This window comes from Lemur catta, chromosome 12 (genome assembly GCF_020740605.2).
Source record: "Lemur catta isolate mLemCat1 chromosome 12, mLemCat1.pri, whole genome shotgun sequence".
Taxonomy (NCBI): domain Eukaryota; kingdom Metazoa; phylum Chordata; class Mammalia; order Primates; family Lemuridae; genus Lemur; species Lemur catta.
This window is the reverse complement of record NC_059139.1, coordinates 89,732,920-89,753,102: the sequence shown is the minus strand read 5'-3', so window position 1 is coordinate 89,753,102 and position 20,183 is coordinate 89,732,920. Positions and strand designations below refer to the sequence as shown.

Below are 20,183 nucleotides of genomic sequence, written 5' to 3'. Positions count from 1 at the left end.
TCCATAAAGAATAGTTTATTGATAAAAACTATTGTTGAATTTTACATTTTTGCTTAACATTACAAAATTTTTGCTTATATATTAAGCATATTTTTCCTTAATATATTTTGTTAACTATAGTTAACTCCTGAAACATCTAAACTACCTTTATTTTCTTCATTAATAAAAATGAGTAAGTCATGCAGATGTGATATTTTAAATAAAGAACTTCCTCTATAATCCTAGCTCTCTGAGAGCCTGAGGCGGGAGGATCGTTTGAGCTCAGGAGTTCGAGACCAGCCTGAGCAAGAGCAAGACCCTGTCTCTACTAAAAGTAGAAAGAAATTATCTGGACAACTAAAAATATATATAGAAAGAATTAGCTGGGCATGGTGGTGCATGCCTGTAGTCCCAGCTACTCGGGAGGCTGAGGCAGGATAGCTTGAGCCCAGGAGTTTGAGGTTGCTGTGAGCTAGGCTGACGCCATGGCACTCACTCTAGCCTGGGCAACAAAGTGAGACTCTGTCTCAAAAATAATAATAATAATAAAAAATAAATAAACACAAACAAAAAAAGAACTTCCTTAACATAAGGTAAAATAGTCTTAGGCAGCCTGCCACTGGGAATTTTTTTTTAAATGTCCATGGTAATATACAGGTCACATTCAGTATTTGGTATATGGCCAACTTAATAAGGAGTCAAAAACAAAGTTAAGATCGAATACTTCTTTGAGAAACTTCAGACATTTATTTACTTCTGGACAAACAAGTGGGAAGAGCCATCAGTATTAACTCTTAGTCTCTGTGCTTGAAATTGCCTAAGAGTTCTCAGTACACAGAAAAAAGAAACGTGAATGCGCTTGTAACAGTTTAAGGATTTTTATGTCCCAGTAGGAATTTTAGTGGAATGTTTTGAAACCAAAGCATAATTCACACTGCAAAGATAAATCAGAAAGAGCAAATAAACTTTTGAATGGCATGTTATAATGACCTGGACAAAACTGATTACCCACTAATAATTCTCATAATATTTAGCAAATGCAACAGATTGAGAAATTAAATCCTGTGCTATGTACTCTTCAGCATTTTGTCAGACATGAGACATTTTTAAATGTTCCTATCAATCACATTCATCTCCCCACACATATTAATTTTTATTTAAAACAAGAAAACAATTCTCCCTTCTCCAGATTCTCAGGTTTATCAGTGCAAACTAAAATGTGGCAGTATCAGTAGAAATGTTTTATTACGATGTTATTTTAGAAGGGTTTATTCCTCAAAATGTCCAAACTATACTTAAAAGATGTCCACGTCGTGAGAATGATCAACTTCGACGGCTCCCTCGGCGCCCGGCTTGGCCTCTCCATGCCCTTCCTGTGGCTCATCAAGAGAGGCCAGAGCCTCACTTGTGTCACTTGCAAAAGTTTCTCGTGATGTATCGTCATCTTCTTGAAAATTTAGACTTTTAATAGCTTGTTTCATCTTTTTCCCCAACACCTGTGTTCTCCTCTTTCTAGCAGCTTTTTTATTTTCATATTCCTTTTGATTTTCAATGTAGAAAATGTCCTATAATAAAGGAAGAACTTTAATAAATAAGAACTGCCATTTATTAAAAGTTTGGTACAAGACAGGCCTTCTACAATCATTATCTCCATTTCTCATAAAAAATAAGCAAAGATCATTAGGTCCATTATTAGACAAAGTCCTAAGTACTTACTTAGTGAGTACTAAGTAAGTACTCACTGCAAGTAAAGACTGAAACTGAGGCCGGGCGCGGTGGCTCCGTCTGTAATCCTAGCACTCTGGGAGGCCGAGGCGGGCGGATTGTTTGAGCTCAGGAGTTCGAGACCAGCCTGAGGAAGAGCGAGACCCTGTCTCTACTAAAAATAGAAAGAAATGATTTGGACAGCTAAAAATCTATACAGAAAAAAAATTAGCCGGGCATGGTGGCGCATGCCTGTAGTCCCAGCTACTCGGGAGGCTGAGGCAGTAGGATCGCTTGAGCCCAGGAGTTTGAGGTTGCTGTGAGCTAGGCTGACACCACGGCACTCACTCTAGCCCGGGCAACAGAGTGAGACTCTGTTTCAAAAAAAAAAAGATTGAAACTGAGTCAAACCCAGCCTAGTGTTAGGTGTAGGGCCCATGCTTATTCTGCCATAACACATTATCTCAATAGTTAAAAGTTTCCTAAATAAAAAGACATAGTAGGAAAATCACATTTAGAGTTTATATAAAATATAATTTATCACATAACAAAACAGAAGTTTTTGGAATAAAAATTTACTACCTTTGAAATGTCATCAAAACTAAATGTCCATGCTAAGAAATTAAGCCATGCCTGAATTCTGTGAATACAATCACATCACCTACACAATGCAAGAAAAATTCTAGCCCTTAAAAAATATTCCTGTAATCAACATGGGCAAATGTACATCTTTGTCAAAAACTTTTATCACAAGCATGGAAGTAATACACTCATCACCAGGATACATTCCAGGAGGCCAGAAAGGGGTCTTTATAGGAAATTTTGTGGGGGGTCTGTTGTGTGTGCACTGTAGGATGTTTAGCAGCAGACCTGCCTCTACCCAATACTTGCCTGAGTAACACAAACCCACCCTACCCTCAAATTGTGACAACCAAAAATATCTCCAGATACTGCCAAATGTCCTCTGAGGGGCAAAATCACCAGCAGGAAGAACTGTTCTAGTAGAAAACACATTTCTATAAAAATATATAAACATGGAAAACAAGCTTGGCACAGACAGGTAAGTGGAGTTACAGAGGAAAAGAAAGAAAGGCAGGTCAGGGATTTAAAGCAAAGGCGAAAATGACTATACAGGTTAAATATCCGTTATCCAAAATACTTGGGACCAGAAGTGTTTTGAATTTCAGATTTGTTCAGATTTTGGAGTATCTGCATATACATGAGATATCTTGGGGATAGAACCCAAGTCGAACCACAAAATTCATTTATGTTTCATGTATACCTTATACACACAGCCTAAAGGTAATTTGATATAGTATTTTTAATAATTTTATGCATGAAACAAAGTTTGTGTTTAGTACTTATGTGTGGAATTTTCCACTTGTGGCATCATGTCAGCACTCAAAAAAAGTTTCAGATTTTGGAGCATTCTGGATTTTGGATTTTCAGATCAGGGAAGCTCAACCTTTACTAATACAGAGAAGATTCAAAGGTTTGAAAAAGAAGCTGGTATAGGAACGACACATTTTTGAGACCCTACTGTCTTCTAGAAAAGGACTCCTAAAAGCTATAACACCAAGCCAGTCCCTATTATATTCTTTAGAGTATACAAAATGTATATTCCTTCTTGTTTTATAAAAAGCAATAGGGAAGATAGCGAGATAAAGGAGAACCTCTGCTAAAATTTATGCTAAATAGTTATAAAGCAGCACACAGAATTAGCAAAGGAAGCAGTAAAGAATTCTGAATCTAGCCCGGGCAACAAAGTGAGACTCTGTCTCAAAAAAAAAAAAAAAAAAGAACTCTGAAATGAAGGGGATAAGGGAAAGCTTCAGAATATGAATGTTTTGATGAAGAGAAAGATAAAAGTATTTGCTAAAGAAATGAGGAGGGACTGGGGATGGACAAGGGTATATCCGTTAGAAAAAAAGTACAGAAACAGAGGAAAATGAGGCTCTCTACTACTTACTGAATGAGTACTTTTATGTGCCAGGCATTCTGCTAGGACTTGAACAAATTAACTCATTTCATCTTCACAAAAAACTTGAGGTAGGTATATTATCCTTGTTTCCAGATGTGGAAAATGAGGCACAAGATTACAGAGCTAACATGGGATGTAAAGTCTGAATTTATATGATTTTCTCTAATATTCTTAAACTCTACTATACTGCCTTCACAAAAGTGTGATAATTCACAATTTTTTCAGGAGTTTATGTACCTTCAAGTGCAAAGATAAAAAGCACCTGCAAGTGTAAGTATTTTATGTGGAAGCACATCCAAGAATCTTGATGAAAATAACTCTAGGTTGTACAATGCTTGGCAACACTGAGTAAATTTTATGACGTTCCCCCTTTCCCTCCAAATGTGGCAAGTCTTATGAAAAAGGAACTTCTTTGCCATGGGTTATTTTTTTTTTTTTTTTTTGAGACAGAGTCTCACTTTGTTACCCAGGCTAGAGTGAGTGCCGTGGCATCAGCCTAGCTCACAGCAACCTCAAACTCCTGGGCTTAAGCGATCCTACTGCCTCAGCCTCCCGAGTAGCTGGGACTACAGGCATGAGCCACCATGCCCGGCTAATTTTTTTGTATATATATTTTTTAGTTGGCCAGATAATTTCTTTCTATTTTTAGTAGAGACGAGGTCTCACTCTTGCTCAGGCTGGTCTCGAACTCCTGACCTCGAGCGATCCACCCGCCTCGGCCTCCCAGAGCTAGGATTACAGGCGTGAGCCACCGCGCCCGGCCTCCCATGGGTTATGAATAGAACAAAGTGGGCAATGCCCCCTCCAAAAGGTTGCAACACGTTGTTAATGTCGTTACAACAAACATAGACAATTTCAGGGAGATGTTTTTCCCCTCCCATCCGTATGTATATCTAATTAACACTAAAAGAACCTGACTGTGTACTCTTTTACAGAGGGATATTGTTACAGTTTTGCTAATATAACCAATAAACTTTTAACTACTTTTTCTTGACAAACTTTGTAATTTCTAAAACAAAACGTAAGCAATTACGAGGTCATGTACCCAAACAAAATAACAAAAAATAGGAAAACAAACCCACTCAGTCCAGCTCTGGCTTCTAAGTTCTACAAATGGTAATTGTTAGAAATGTAGTGATTAAAATAATAATTATGACATCATCATTTGGAATGCATATGAAATTACCTGCAATAAAATTTTATTTATCTTCAGGTTCTTCCCTATAATAACAAAGGTAATCAATCCATGTTCATGCAGAAAATTCAGAAAAACCTTAAAAAAAAAAACCAAAGCATTGGCCGGGCGTGGTGGCTCACGTCTGTAATCCCAGCACTGTGGGAGGCCGAGGCGGGCGGATAGTTTGAGCTCAGGAGTTCGAGACCAGCCTGAGCAAGAGCGAGACCCCGTCTCTACTAAAAATAGAAAGAAATGATTTGGATAGCTAAAAATATATATAGAAAAAATTAGCCGGGCATGGTGGCACATGCCTGCAGTCCCAGCTACTCAGGAGGCTGAGGCAGGAGGATCGCTTGAGCCCAGGAGTGTGAGGTTGCTGTGAGCTAGGCTGATGCGACGGCACTCACTCTAGCCCGGGCAACAGAGTGAGACTCTGTCTCAAAAAAAAAAAAAAAAAACCAAAGCATTTATAATCCCTCACAACAGACCAAATCATTGGTAACATTCTGGTGTTTGTTTTCAAGTCTATTGTCCCATGTCTCTTTTTAATTTATAATTTTGTACTTAGCCTTTTTAAAAAATTCAGTATTACTGCATGTTCTCATTTTCTTAAAACTGCTTCATAAAAACAGAGGTTAAAGGATAGTCCTCTGAAGAATGGCCTTAGAGGTCAACATTTCCCTATTATTATTAGATACTCTAAATGTTCCTGTTTTTTTATTATAAGGCAAAGTTTCTGGTAGTTACACATAAAAACCTACTAACAGGGCCGGGCATGGTGGCTCACGCCTGTAATCCTAGCACTCAGGGAGGTGGGAGGATCACTTGAGGGCCGGAGTTTGAGATCAGCCTCAGGAAGAGCCACATCCATCTCTACTAAAAACAGAAAGAAGCTAGGCAACTAAAATAGAAAAAATTAGCCAGGCATGGTGGCACATGCCTGTAGTCCCAGCTACTTGGGAGGCTGAGGCAGCAGGATCACTTGTGCCCAGGAGTTTGAGGTTGCTGACACCATGGCATTCTAGGCCAAGCAACAGAGGGAGAATAGAATAGAAATAGAATATTCTAGAATATTCTAGAACAGAATCTCCCTAACAGTAAAATGCCCTTCTTCACAATAAATTAGAATAACTAAATTACAAAGACATGTGATACAGTGAAAACAACTCTAACGTGGGCTTGGAGTCACAGTGTTCTATGTAAGCCCAGGTATATAATTGATCATTCTTCATTTGCGTAACAGGGTAACACCCACCTTGACACACTGAAGTGACAATGAAGTTATACAGTATAAGTCTGGTCCAGTGCCAGGCATATACTCAATAAATGTTAAAGTATTTCTTCTCCTCAGCCTCTGGAAATTGTTTGTCCAAGGTTTAGTTACTTACAAAAAGCTTTTCTTGATAATCACTTTATTGCTTTTATAGCTCTATTAAATAGGGCACATATTAAGGTTCCCACTTTATAGATGAGAAAATTGTTACTGAGGGAAATTAAGTGATCTGCTCATGGTCACATAACCACTAAATAGCCAAATTAAGATTAAAACCCAGATTTTGAATTTTATACAATTCTTTTCATCATATGCTATTGCTCTAAAAAGGGTAACATTTTGCTATCAAACAAAAACCGAAAAAGAAATATCTTTTAAGTACATATTTTTTGACGAGGATTATACTGAGGGACGGGAGAGAACACTGAAGTATAATCTCTGTTTCACCACTCAATAGTTGGTGTTCCTAAGGAAACTTACATCGTTACAAATCACATTATCAAAATAGTTGTCCCAATGAGGGGGAAAAAGCAGCTGCAGAGATTCAGATGTGCAATAATAGTTAACATTTCTTATGGGAGTCTCAATGTAACAGATTTTTAAAAAACGACTGGAAGTGAACAGCCAGAAAATTTAAGGAAAAAGAAAAAACATTGAGCAGATACAGATGTAAAATATGGTCACAAGGAGCATCAGCTCAAGATAAATGACTTATTTATCGTCACCATCAGCATGACAGTCAGCATGGCTAAAGTACACGTCCTATTAACTTTATCACCCCACTGTTATAGTAAAGGAAACAGAGCTGCTCAACACAGCAGCTACATGGATGTGCACCACCTCCTTCCTATGTAAGAGCTTGGTTCTCAATCTTGGTTATAAATGCTAAATGTGAATCATGTTCCCTGATTAACAGATTAAAAAACACCAAATTTTAAATTGTGAAAAACCCATGATGTAGAAAAATCCCATATAAGACATTATTAACAACACAAAAATGATTAAGAAAACTAAAGTGCCTACAGTTTCCTGTTTATAAGAAATATCATAGAGGAACGAATGAAACAAAGCTGTGAGGAGACGATCACCAGAATAATAATAACATAACCTAAAATTCTGTAAGATAACCATCTCGAACTCTTCAAAAGGTTTAAATCATGAAGGAAAGTGTGAGGTTAAAAAGAATCAAAGGATATATAACAAACGTAACGTGGAAACGTAGATTGGATCCTCGTGGGAGAGTGGTAGAGGTATAAAACATATTCTTGGGACAATGCAGGAAACTGGAACAAGGTCTAGATATTGGACAATACTATGAAATTGTTTTTATTTCTCTTAGGAGTGATAATGGGTCTTGTGTGGTTATGTAGGATATTGTCATTATTGGCAGATGTTTGTTGAAATAATCAGAAATGAGTGTCATGATATTTGCTATTTATTTCCAAATGGAACAGAAAAAAATTATATAGGTCAAGTAAGAATGTCAAAATATTTATTAACGATTGTTGAACCTAGGCAGAGGATATTCAATTATTATTCCTCTATCTGTTCCGAAAATTTTCATTATTTATTTATTTATTTATTTATTTTTGAGACAGAGTCTCACTCTCTTGCCTGGTCTAGAGTGCCGTGGCGTCAGCCTAGCTCACAGCAACCTCAAACTCCTGGGCTCAAGCGATCCTCCTGCCTCAGCCTCCCGAGTAGCTGGGACTACAGGCATGTGCTACCATGCCCGGCTCATTTTTTTTTTCTATATATATTTTTAGCTGTCCAAATCATTTCTTTCTATTTTTAGTAGAGATGGGGTCTTGCTCTTGCTCAGGCTGGTCTCAAACTCCTGGGCTCAAGCGATCCTCCCGCCTTGGCCTCCCAGAGTGCTAGAATCACAGGCGTGAGCCAATGCACCCAGCCTGAAAATTTTCATTAATAAAAAGTTTTAGAAGGATAGAAAAAATAATTATGTGCTAGGAGACCAGGAAAAACTACCATAAAAAATAAATCTTGATCCTGGCTCTACAAGGGAAGAAAAAGAGGAGGCAAGGCATTATAAAAGGCACAAGTTTTGCTTGAAATGAGACAATGACAAAATTGGTCCATTTAAGGCAGAGCAGGAAATGGAGATTCTTAGAAAATGAAGCCAGAGGCTGAGAGGAAGTCAAATTATGATGGATCTTAAAAGCCATTATCAGTACCTTAATTTGTTCCTCGCTGATACTAGGAGTGTTTTTCAGCAGATTCAGAAAAACTCCACCTGGTGTTCTTCTTCGACTACCATTCTATAAAAAGGAACAGAAAAGTTAAACTGCATATACTCTTCCCACGAATAGCCAAGGTACAGAGGCACACTTAGGGAGACAGAACAAATAGCAGATTTGTGAGATGGGTAACATGAGGAAGTCAACAAAATTATGAGTTTCAGTTTCGTCATCTATAAAATGAAGACCAAAGGTGATCTTTAATCTTTTTCAACTCTCAAATTCTGTGATTTATGAAATCTACATGGTAACGAAGAGAAACAGGCCACTCAGCTCCAGGGACCTGACAAATGACTGGATTTTCTGCTTTTATCTGCCATCTGGCCAAATCAGTGAATAGTCTTTTAGATATTAAAACACATTATAAAGCCTCAATAATTAAAACAGTAAGGTACTGAAATAAAACTAAAAGCCAAATACACATGAGAATGTAGTCTATGACACAGATACTAGCCCAAACCAGAGAAGATAAAATGACCTATTCAATAATTGGTGCTGGGGCTACCACACAGCTATCTAGGAAAATATTAAGTTGGATTCATTCATACCTCATGCCTTGTACCATGATATATTCCAAAGGGATCTAAGATTTACATACATATAATAAATCACAGAATATATACATACAGTGGCTTCTCACCAGTCATGGTCGTTACGTTCTACAAAGTTGTCACAAACACTGAATCAAGCAGATACAGAAACACTGCTCCAGGGGATCTACAGGGTTAGGTTCCTGCAAGCCTATGATCACGACATTTTTGTCAATGGATCGATATATAACCTTGTTGTACGTGCGATTCTGTTTAAAGACACCTTATTTAAAACATAGTGTTGATTCACAGAACACTGAACTCATAACTCAAGGCCAATAGCACTGTAACTCATGCCTAAATGAAGCTTATCTAAGACACATATTCCTGCATAAGGGCATGCCACAGTCTTCTTGCACTTAGGAACACTAGTTGGCACTTCAGCACTATCATTGGAGGGCCATTTTAAACAGCAAAGTCACCACACCAAAAAAAAAAAAAAAAGCACCAATGTGAAAAACATGGCACACTAGATAGACCTTGAGGACGCTTGTTTATAATATGAGAGCCGAAACAACGCAGAGTGTTGCCTTGTTTGACCTGAGCTAGGGTCTAGGACAAATTCTTTAAGATGGCAAACAAGTCCCTACTGGATCTGGCCCTATATTCTCTCTCTGACCTCATACCCTACTCACTCTCCCAAGCACCCTGCTCCTGCTGCGTTGGCCGTGTTCATACAGGCACTGAGCAGACTGGGGGTGAAGAGAAAACAGTCTTCCAAGTACAGGGTCAGGGGTCAGACTTGTTTTTTGTTTAGAATTTTGTCCATTATGAATTTTTGCATTAATTTTGATTTTTGAAACTGTTGCATTAAAATATTATTTATCTTGATTGAGTTTCTTTAGCACCCCCCTCAAATTTTACAACCAAGGCAAATAAATTGCTTACTTCACCTTAGTTTTGGCCCTGTCAGGCCCCCCTCACTTTTACAATGGTTGTTACGTCTGTCTGGTCTGTTCTTCCTACAGTACTCACTACTCCACCGTCTTCAAGTCTTTGTTTAAATGCTGCCTTCTTAATAAGGTCCACCCTCCCTCTACCTCCAGTTGATCTATTTCTTTTCCCATAGGATAGATCATTTTCTAACAGAGTTTTAGAACAATGCCTGGCACAGAGCAGGCAACTCAGTAATTGTTCAAGGAAAGAATGTATCAGAAGAAAGTGAATTTGGACTTGTAGCTTCCCAACATTCAGTAGATTTGCATTCGTTCAATGGAATATAAAGTTTTGTTATACTATAATATTAAATATTAATGAAACCTGTAACTTTGTGCTCGACTAAACGAAAATCAAAGTACTTTAACACTGACACAGAGATGCCAGTACATTCATGATTATTATAATTTGTTTTGTTGTTAACTTCTGTTTTGACTTTTGTAATTTACGTTCAGGGGTTATTTCCCCAGCCAATGTTATCAATTCTAACCAGTTTCTTTTCTGTCCATTTCCAAAGCATATCCATCTACTCTCTTCTGATGTTACTGTTATGGACTCATGAATAACAAAAAAGAAGTCATTCAAACTTTCATTCTCAATCCTGTGGTGAAAGGTGAATTCAGTGAGATCTGCAAAACCATTCTGTAAGATAACTGTCACTGCCTGTGATATGGCCTTAAGCGGAGGGAACCTGAGCCCTTAAGTCCACATGTGGCCTTCTAGGTCCTTAAGTGCAGCCTTTTGACTGAATCCAAATTTTACAGAACAAATCCTTTTATTTTTATCAATATATTTTTGTTCATCTTTTATATTTTTATTTTTAAAAAGAATGTATTTAAAATACCAAAGAATAAGTTTCAATGAAATGATCCTCTCAGATTGACCAGCATAATTATTATAGAACATTAGGAAGCCATAAGAGATAAATTGATGGCTGCTAGGCTCATGATTTAGTTCTAACTTCCATCGCCTGACTGACGCCACTACTGAATGAGGCTGGTTAAGGAGAGTTTATGAGAGTCAAGTATGCCAATCTGTTATCAGCTTTTGACAACGGTGCATACCATGTTTCTGTCTGAAGTAGAATTTGTGAATAGCTGCACATTCGACAGTATTTTTTAATTGTCTGCTTAACAGTCCCTCATGCCAAAGAAGACCAAGAGAATGCTGAAGGAAGAAAACAGATTTTTTAATGAGGATCAGGAATTGTAATATTATCTTGTTTCTGCTAAAGATAAGATGATTGCTTGCTTTGTGATACTACAATATCAACATTAAAGAAATTCAATGCTCATCAGCATTGTAACACTCCTAAGGACCACAAATACTTTAGATTAGAGGGAGAGGAATGAAAGGTTGTATTGCAGAAATTAAAAGATGAAAAGCAAAAGCAAAGACAGTTCTTTCAAGCAGCAATAACACCTGGAAATAGTGCCACTGAAGCAACTTACAAAGTAGCTTACATACTTGGGGAAAAAAGGGAAGGCATTCAGTGATGTAGAAATTGTGAAAAAATGCATTGTCAAAGTTGTAGGATGGTTAGGTCTCAATAACATTTCAAAGTATGAACAATTGCCTCTTTCAAGGAGAACCACAGCTGGCAGCATGAATTCGCCTTCAACTTAACAGAACAACTTCATGCAATACTTTAAAAGGAAAAAATATGTATTATTCAATCATTTTGGATGGATCAACTGATACTACATACTCGGCGCAGGTTTTGTATTTCATTCTGGTCGAACAGAGGATTTTTTTTGCGACAAGTTACTCGCTTTGGGCACTCTTATGAACAGAACACAGGGAATAGACATCTTCAACAACTTTCAAGATAAATGTTGTGAAATTGGACTGAATTCAGTAAATTTAGTGAGTACATGTAAAGGTGGTACACCTTCCGTGACAGGAAAACATGAAGGATTTATTACACAGATTAAAAAAAAGTATTAAAAGATCCAGATGTTCTCATTTGTTTTCATTGTATCTTGCATTAGCAAAATCTCTGTGCTAAAGCTATTATTTTAAGTGACACTTTGCAGTAAGTTATAAGTATTTTTAACTATATTCATGAAAATGCAACACAGCATCATAACATGCTCAAGGTGAACAATGAGGTACTCAGTGTGAATTTACCTTATCATTCTAAAGTATGTTGGCTATAGCAGGGATAGGTGTTAGCCAAAATTTTATTTCTGTGAGAATACATAGTTAAATTTTATGAAGAATAGAATCAGCAATGTGAATTACCAAAAGAAGATTTCTGTAGGAATGCAGCATTTCTGTGTGATACCATGTCAGATCAAAACAATTTGAATATTTCTTTGCAAGGTAAAACTAAGTCTACATATGATATGTGGCAAAAAATCCAAGCATTTCCAAAGACGCTGTCTTTTTTCAAAACATGTCTTCTTCAAAGGAAATTTCAGATGAACATTCCCCAGTTAGCGAAGGTCACTGATAAGCAGGATATACATGAATCATTCTAAGAATATACTGCTGTTACAGACCTATTAATTGGAGAATACAATGAAAGGTTCACGTACTTTTGAGAATCATGACATCACACTCAAATTAGCATTTCAGCCTCACCTAGTTGGTACCACCAAGGCACATAACAAACTACAGACGGAACTGTGCTCTCAGTAGGTGACTTTTTAAAGTCATTGTTTGATGCTAAGAAAGATTCAACTGAAATATGGTAAAATGTAGTAGAATACCCACGCCTTCGGCAACGGGCCCAAAAAATGCCTGCTTGCTTTTCACCCACTCATTGCTGTGAATCTTCATTCTCTTACCTAACCCAAATCAAGATGTCCTTAAGGTCACAAATGACTAATACTCATCTAGAAGATAACTGAAACTGCAGACCTCCATGCTGCATCCAAATATTCAAATGCATTCCAACAAAAAGCAGACACAGCAAAGTCATTAAAAGGTTAACTTTAAAATTAACAAATAATTTTCATTTTTTGAAATTATTAAGTACACAGTAGTTAGGTTTTTACAAAATCATGTACATTTTTAAGTGTACCTAATTGAAGTTTCTTGAATGCAGCCTTATTTGATTATAGCTAAATTAATGTGGCCTTCCAACATGAGAAGTTTCCCTACCCCTGACCCAGCCAGAGTTTTCTTTCTGTCATTCTCAAGCAGTAAACAGTGTTTCTTGACCTTTTTGTCCATTATCACCTCTCCACCCCAGAATGCTTTTTAGATTTTTCCCCCCCTTTTCACCTCTACCATTAATTTTAATTCACCTAGAAATACTGTATACATATCTGTGCTTCATACACAAGAATTTTTTTTTGCCCTCTTTTTCATGAATGCATGAATTAAATGCACCAAAAATAACACCTGTATTCACCATTGCTAAGTGCTAGGAACTGTGATAAGTACTTTATATGTATCATCTCCTCTAATCCTTATGATACAGGATTAATCCCCATTTTACAGCTGAGGAGACTGTATAGAGTCAAATAATTTAGCCAAATTTCAGTTAATAAGTTACACACCTAAAACTCAAAAAAGGCATACAGAGAAACACTCATTCTATGGTATAGAATGTTCACTGCCCAATTAAAAAAAAAAGAAAAAGCACCGAAACTCCATATCCTCAAAATCTGAGCTTCCAGGATTCCTAAGACTCTGTTGTCTTAAAATTTCAGCTCCTACCTTTAATGAATTATGTAAGACATGTGTTGTTGACTGCACACTAACAGGCTACAATGTATCTATGTTTTTTGTAAGGAAAGTATTAGTTGTAAAACCAACTATGCTGGATTTATTCAGTCTTCATTGTTGATGTAGTTTTTAAAAATCTGAAACACAGTGTAACTGTAATAATGTATGATAAAAGATCCAACAAAGGCAAGTTAATTTTGTAAAAAGAAAACAAAAACATACGCTAAGCAAGGCAAAAACAGTGGCGCAGTCTTACCATTATGAAGAGACCACCATTTTGTTCAACTTCAGCAGTTTCCATTAGAAGTTCGATTGCCTTTTTGTTCCCAATAATCCTCACTACTCGGGCTATCAGATCTTTCTTTGGTTCCTGTAACCTGATTAGGAAAAAATAAAGTAAAATTAATCTCTTTATTTGTTGTACAAAGTTGAAGAAATTTATCTTAGTCTTCAGTTTAGTCCCCAACTAGAATCAAAATCTGATTCTAATAACATTTGCCTTTCTAAATCTTCGATATTTAACCTTAGAATCACTGACAAGTAAACATTCCTAACCCTGGGTCACACAAGAAGATGGTAACCTCAAGGTTCCATCTCAAATCCCATACTTTGCTTCTTTATCTGCCTTACTGTATTATGGCAGATTTCACAATAAATGTGCACATTCAGCAAGGTGAATGCAAGCCTAAAGCAAAAGAAGATAAAACCAGTCTACAGTCAAAACAAGTAACAGACATATACTATGCTTTGAATTATTATGCCTAAAAGTTAGTTCTCCTAACTCCAGAGATGTCTGGGAGCTTTAAAATGGACCGAATCTTTCTCTCATAGATTCTTTGCCTCAGAACAAAAAATAGAAATAGCTAGTATTTACAGATGGCTTATTTTGGTTACGGTTAGCACAAGCCTAAGAACCAAATATGCATTATGTCAATTAATTCTCTCAACATTATGAGATAGGTACTATTATTTTCACTTTATTACTGAGAAATTAAAAACACAGGTAGCATAAGTAACTCTTTTAACGTCAGAGCCCACACTCTTGAGAGGTGAAGGAGAGCTAACAGTGCAGAGCCTTACCAATTCCCTAATCAGACCTGGCATCCTTGTTTCCTCTCAAGAGGCAGCAGTGCATTATTGTGGATGGAGTACTAGACTAGGAACAAAGGGACCAGGGTTTAGCTTCAGGTCTGATACTAACTGAACATGTGACCTTGGGAAAGCCAGATATAACTACTGAGCCTTGGTTTCCTTATCTGTAAAATGAAGGTTTTCGTTTACAAGATCTCTAAGTTCCTCTCCAGCACTCAAATTCTAAACTTCCCCAGTATTTAAAAAATCTAGTACTGGTGTTGAGACAGGCTTGCCTGGAAAGTAAATACTTGTTTTCCTACGCTATTACTCTTGAACCATATTTGTTTTCAAATTCATGACACTGTTGATTAGTGCCTTAGAGTTAATGAAAATGTTCATTCAAATCTGAACTTGTTAAAAATAAATGAATTATACGGCTGGGCCCAGTGGCTCATGCCTGTAATCCCAGCACTTTGGGAGGCCAAAGCAAGGGGATCACTTGAGGCTAGGGGTTCAAAACCAGCCTGGTCAACATAGCCAGACTCCATCTCTAAAAAAAAAAAAAAAAAAAAAAATTTAGCTAAGCACAGTAGCACATGCCTGTAGTCCTAGCTACTTGGGAGGCTGATGCAGGAAGATCACTTAAGCCTAGGAGTTTGAGACTATGGTGAGCTATAACCGTGCCACTGGACTCCAGCCTGGGCAACAGAGCAAAACTCTGCCTCAGAAAACAAACAAATAAACAAAGAAACACAAAACACACAATACAAAAAAAACCATGAACTGTAAGTTGACCACACACACCAAGCAATTCTACTGCTAGGTCATTTACCAAAAGAAATGAACATGTATGTTTAAAGATCTGGATGTGAAGGTTCGTAACTGTATTCAAAATAACCAAAAAGTGGAATATCCATTCAATATGGACATATACATATATACACACACACAATAAAAAGGAATTAAGTATTGATTCCTGCTACAACATGGCTTAATCTCAAAATCATTACACTAAGTGAGAGAAGCTAGAAACAAGTTCACATATTCTACAATGCCATTTATATGAAAGGTCCAGAGAAGACAAATTTATACAGACAGAAAGTAGATTAGCAGCTGTCTAGGATGAGAACAGGGATTAACTATAAACTGGCATATGGACATGAGGGACCTTTCTGGATGATGGAAATGTTTTAAAAGTGATGGTTGTAAAACTTGATAAATTTACTAAAAAATCCACAATAGAAATGGGGTGAATATTATCATCTATAAAATATACTGTAAAGTTATGTTAAAAAAGTCCTAAATGCTTGAAAACACTCAAAAAAATACATGATTTAAAAAGATGTTTTGGCTGGGCACAGTGGTTCACACCTTAATCTCAGCGTATTGAGAGGAAGGCAGGAGAATGGCTTGAGGACAGGAGTTGGAGACCAGCCTGGGCAACACAGAGAGAACCCTAACCCCACACAAAAATTTAAAAATTAGCTGGGCATTGTGGCACTTCCAGCTACTCAGGAGGCTGAGGAAGAAGGATCACCTGAATCCTGGAGTTTGAGGTTGCAGTGAGCTGTGATCATGCCACAGCACTCCAGTTTGGGCAAAAGAACAAGATCCTGTCTCCAAAAATAAACAAATAAATAAAAAGATATGTTTATCTAGGCCGGGCACGGTGGCTCACACCTGTAATCCTAGCACTCTGGGGGGCCGAGGCGGGTGGATCGCTCAAGGTCAGGAGTTCGAGACCAGCCTGAGCAAGAGCGAGACCCCGTCTCTACTAAAAATAGAAAGAAATTATCTGGACAACTAAAATATATATAGAAAAAATTAGCCGGGCATGGTGGCATGTGCCTGTAGTCCCAGCTACTCAGGAGGCCAGTAGGATCGCTTAAGCCCAGGAGTCTGAGGTTGCTGTGAGCCAGGTTGACGCCATGGCACACACTCTAGCCAGGGCAACAAAGTGACACTCTGTCTCAAAAAAAAAAAAAAGATATGTTTATCTTAAGAGCTCTATGTACTAAATGCAAAGAGTTGCTTAAAGAGTTCATAAAAGTCTTCAAAATTATCCTCTCAGGCCTGTCCAAGTCTAACAAAACACAAATGCATTCATATAACCAAATAAGCCCCGAGTTAGTTCCGTAAGTTTAAAAAAAAAAAATCTCAAAAACGAACATCATCAGTAATGTATTTGCAGTCTATTTTATTTCCTGTAAATAGATGTTATTTGGTCAAGTGCCCATTTGTGGTCAAATTTAAATGCTCACCTGAAACAAATTTCATCAGCTACTTTCTCTTGAGAATCTTCCTCTGTGATCTCATATCGGCCTTTATAGTTCATTTCTACTCTGTACCCTAGTCTGTCTTTGACAGGTCGTTTCCTTTTGAGATGACGTTGCCCATTTTCCTCTTCCTTTGATCCTGTTTTTTTGCCATCATGCATATATGAATCTAGTTCCTTGTCTAATTCTTTTGTATGCTCTTGAGATTCCCTCTTAAGTTTCTTAGCAAGCAAATAATTGTAGGTCTCGGATTGTCTGCTTCTGTCGATAGTGCCCTCCATTTCCAAGATACCAAGTTCAGTGGCCACTGCATCTTGATTCTGCTCCTGCAGCACAGCACCCCATATGTTGTTAACCTTCTTTCCTCCAGCAACAGGTGGTTTCTCACTGCTCGGGTCAAACTGAAAAGGCTCTGGTTTAGGAGGAGGGTTGAAACATTTCTGTCGCTTGCGTTTCCAAAGAGAGCTATCATCATCTGAATCAGAAAAACTCTCTTCACTTGAATCCACACTTTTAACAGTCCGATAATGGGACACGGGTGCACACGCTGTTGCCGTATTCTGAAAGGTCCTCACGGCACTATCCCCACTTAGTACTTTCTGCAAGTGAAAAGAAATACAATCAATTCCACAAAGCACATTAACTACACCTATCATGTGCTATTTTAAAAAAAATTATTTAGAGATGCAACTGGACCATTCTGAAACAGAACTGATCTTCAAAGACATGTCTGAAACCAATCCAGTCCTTACTTTTTTGAAGTTCCACATGGAATTTGTCAATATTAAAGCCACAAATTCTTATCTCTACTGCTAATACAAGACTTAGTTCTAAGATCTCCTTCTAAAAAATTACCAAAGCTCTTAATTCCCACCTTCAAAGGACTTTAACCTTTTCAGTTATTGCCAAAATGAGAATGACATACCTGATAATTATTATTAGCGGTTAAAACTGAATTTGTGGCCTGGTGCAGTGGCTCACACCTGTAATCCCAGCACTCTGGGAGGCTGAGGCCAGTGGATTGTTTGAGCTCAGGAGTTTGAGACCAGCCTGAGTAAGAGTGAGACCCCGTCTCTACTAAAAATAGAAAGAAATTAGCTGGACAAGTAAAAATATACATAGAAAATAGCCGGGCATGGTGGCGCATGCCTATAGTCCCAGCTACTCGGGAGGCTGAGGTAGGAGGATTGCTTGAGCCCAGGAGTTTGAGGTTGCTGTGAGCTAGGCTGACGCCACGGCACTCTAGTCTAGCCTGGGCAACAGAGTGAGACTCTGTCTCAAAAAACAAACAAACAAAAAACTGAATGTTTTCTTTCTTTCCAAAGATACCTATCTTGTATTTGGACACATACACTTCTTTTATATGGTTCTGTAGCCATATTCCTTTTAAATTAGATAGCAAACTCCTTCAGGTAGATATCTCTGAAATACTACTTTTAAAACTGCAGAGTCCATGGCATTAAGTTTACCAAGTCATGAGTCAATTTATGTAAAACCACCTGAAAGAGACTTTCAACAAACTATCTTGGTGCTAATTTCCTAAGATATTTATATGCAAAAGGAGTCACCTTTGTTTTTTGTACTGAACACTAAGCCAAGTATTTGCTGAGTTCCTATTATGTGCTAGAAATCGGGGTGAGGAGTGATTTAAGTCAATAAGATAGCCTTCCTAACTTCTAATAATAATCAGAGCTAACACGTGTCAGACATTATTATGCACGCTATGCGCCATAGAATCCTTACAACCCCATCGGTGACATATCGTGCCAACTCTATAGATGGGGACAAAAAAAGCAGTAAGGCTAAACAAACCTGCACAGTGGCCGCACCAGGACTGGAATGCAGGCAGCCTGGCACCAAAGCCCTCTCAAAAAGATTGCTACGTAGTACGGCGGTCAAGACAAACTCCCACTTAGAAAGCTGGGACGCTAATACAAAACTAGCGTCACGGTACCGCATGACAAAGCCAGACTCGGCGGAAATACAGAAGACCAGGTCTCCGAATGGGTGATGAACTTCATTCCTGGGCCTCGGTTTCCCTATCTGCTCAGGGCGAAAATAAGCACCACCGGCAGTTTCGGGCCGATGCCCCCAGGTTCTACACTTTCAGCAAAATCTGCCCTTTCTGGAAAACCTAGCGGCGCTGGAGGGGGAAAACCGTAAGTTCAGGAAACGAACAGCGGCGCAAGCAGGCGGAGGCGAGCCGGCCAGGGGACCGCCGAACGCCGCCTCCGGCAGGCCGCAGGGCTGGCAGACCCGCCGCCGCCTCACCCGCACGAGCCCGGCCAGCGGCGTCGGCCCCGACTGCCGCCGCGGGCTCCCCGGCCGCTCTGCGCGCTCCGGGCTCGAGGGAGCCCGCCCGCCCCGCACGGCCACCCAGCGCCGCCCCCGCAGCCGGGGCTCCGCGCGCCCTTCACACTCACCGGCACGTGCAGCGGCCTGTCGCTCGGTGCGACCGTCATGTCGGAATCCGAGTCGGAAAGCTGCCCGTCTTCCATGTCTCCGGCTTCCAGCGCCATGTCCGCGCGGCGGGCGCGGAGCGGAGGGGCGGGAGAGCACTTCCGGCGGCCCGGCAGGAAGGCCCGGCCTGCGGCGGCGGCTCGGGCGCCCCCGCGCGGTCAAGACTGGGCGAGAACGCGTCGCCTTCGCAAAAATTCGAGCTGCCCGCCCCCCGCAATGGATCCCCGGTAACCTCAAAACTTTTCTTCCAAAGTTTGTTTTCGTGCAAACACAAGTATGTGCACGGACCGCGGTAGTCTGGGATTCCTCCCTTGGCGTCACACCTGCCACCTGGATGCTCTGCACGACCTCCCTGCTCCCATTCTTGTTCCTCCACAGTCCACTCTACGTGCGGCTTCCAGGGCGGCCTTCCGGACGGTGCAACCGACCCTCCGCATACGTGCACACGGAACCCGCGGATCTGGAGGGCCGACTGACTATGCCATTTCCTATAAGGGATTTGCGCATCCACTGCATCCAAGGACTCCGACGGCAAACTGTACCTGAGGTCACTGCCCCACTGAAATCTTCCAGAGGCTTCCTTCCCGCCAACTAAGGCCTGAGTGCTCAGCTGGCAAACAAGGCCCTGTGATCTGGGCATCCGGCCACTGTCCCCAGGATAGCCGCTGGCGCGTAGTCATTCCTCAGGCACCCTTTGTTCTTTCCGGGCGAAAGGCGTTTGCAACTGAAAGGCGTTTGCAGTTGGCGTTCACTCTGCCTCGAAGGCAGCTTCCCCCACCCCAGTCTTTGCACAGCTTCTC

The 20,183-nt window shown here is 39.4% G+C and overlaps 1 protein-coding gene across 1 annotated transcript; it reads right to left on the bottom strand.

Moving 5' to 3' along the window:
- Positions 1 to 703: 703 nt before the first annotated feature.
- Positions 704 to 19,486, bottom strand: PHAX (phosphorylated adaptor for RNA export). Its single transcript, XM_045566010.1, has 5 exons — positions 19,347 to 19,486; positions 16,909 to 17,522; positions 13,830 to 13,950; positions 8,307 to 8,390; positions 704 to 1,544 (listed from the first exon to the last, which is right to left on the bottom strand). The coding sequence occupies exons 1-5, from the start codon at positions 19,440 to 19,442 to the stop codon at positions 1,275 to 1,277; spliced, it is 1,185 nt and encodes a 394-aa protein (XP_045421966.1). The 5' UTR covers positions 19,443 to 19,486; the 3' UTR covers positions 704 to 1,274.
- Positions 19,487 to 20,183: the final 697 nt, after the last annotated feature.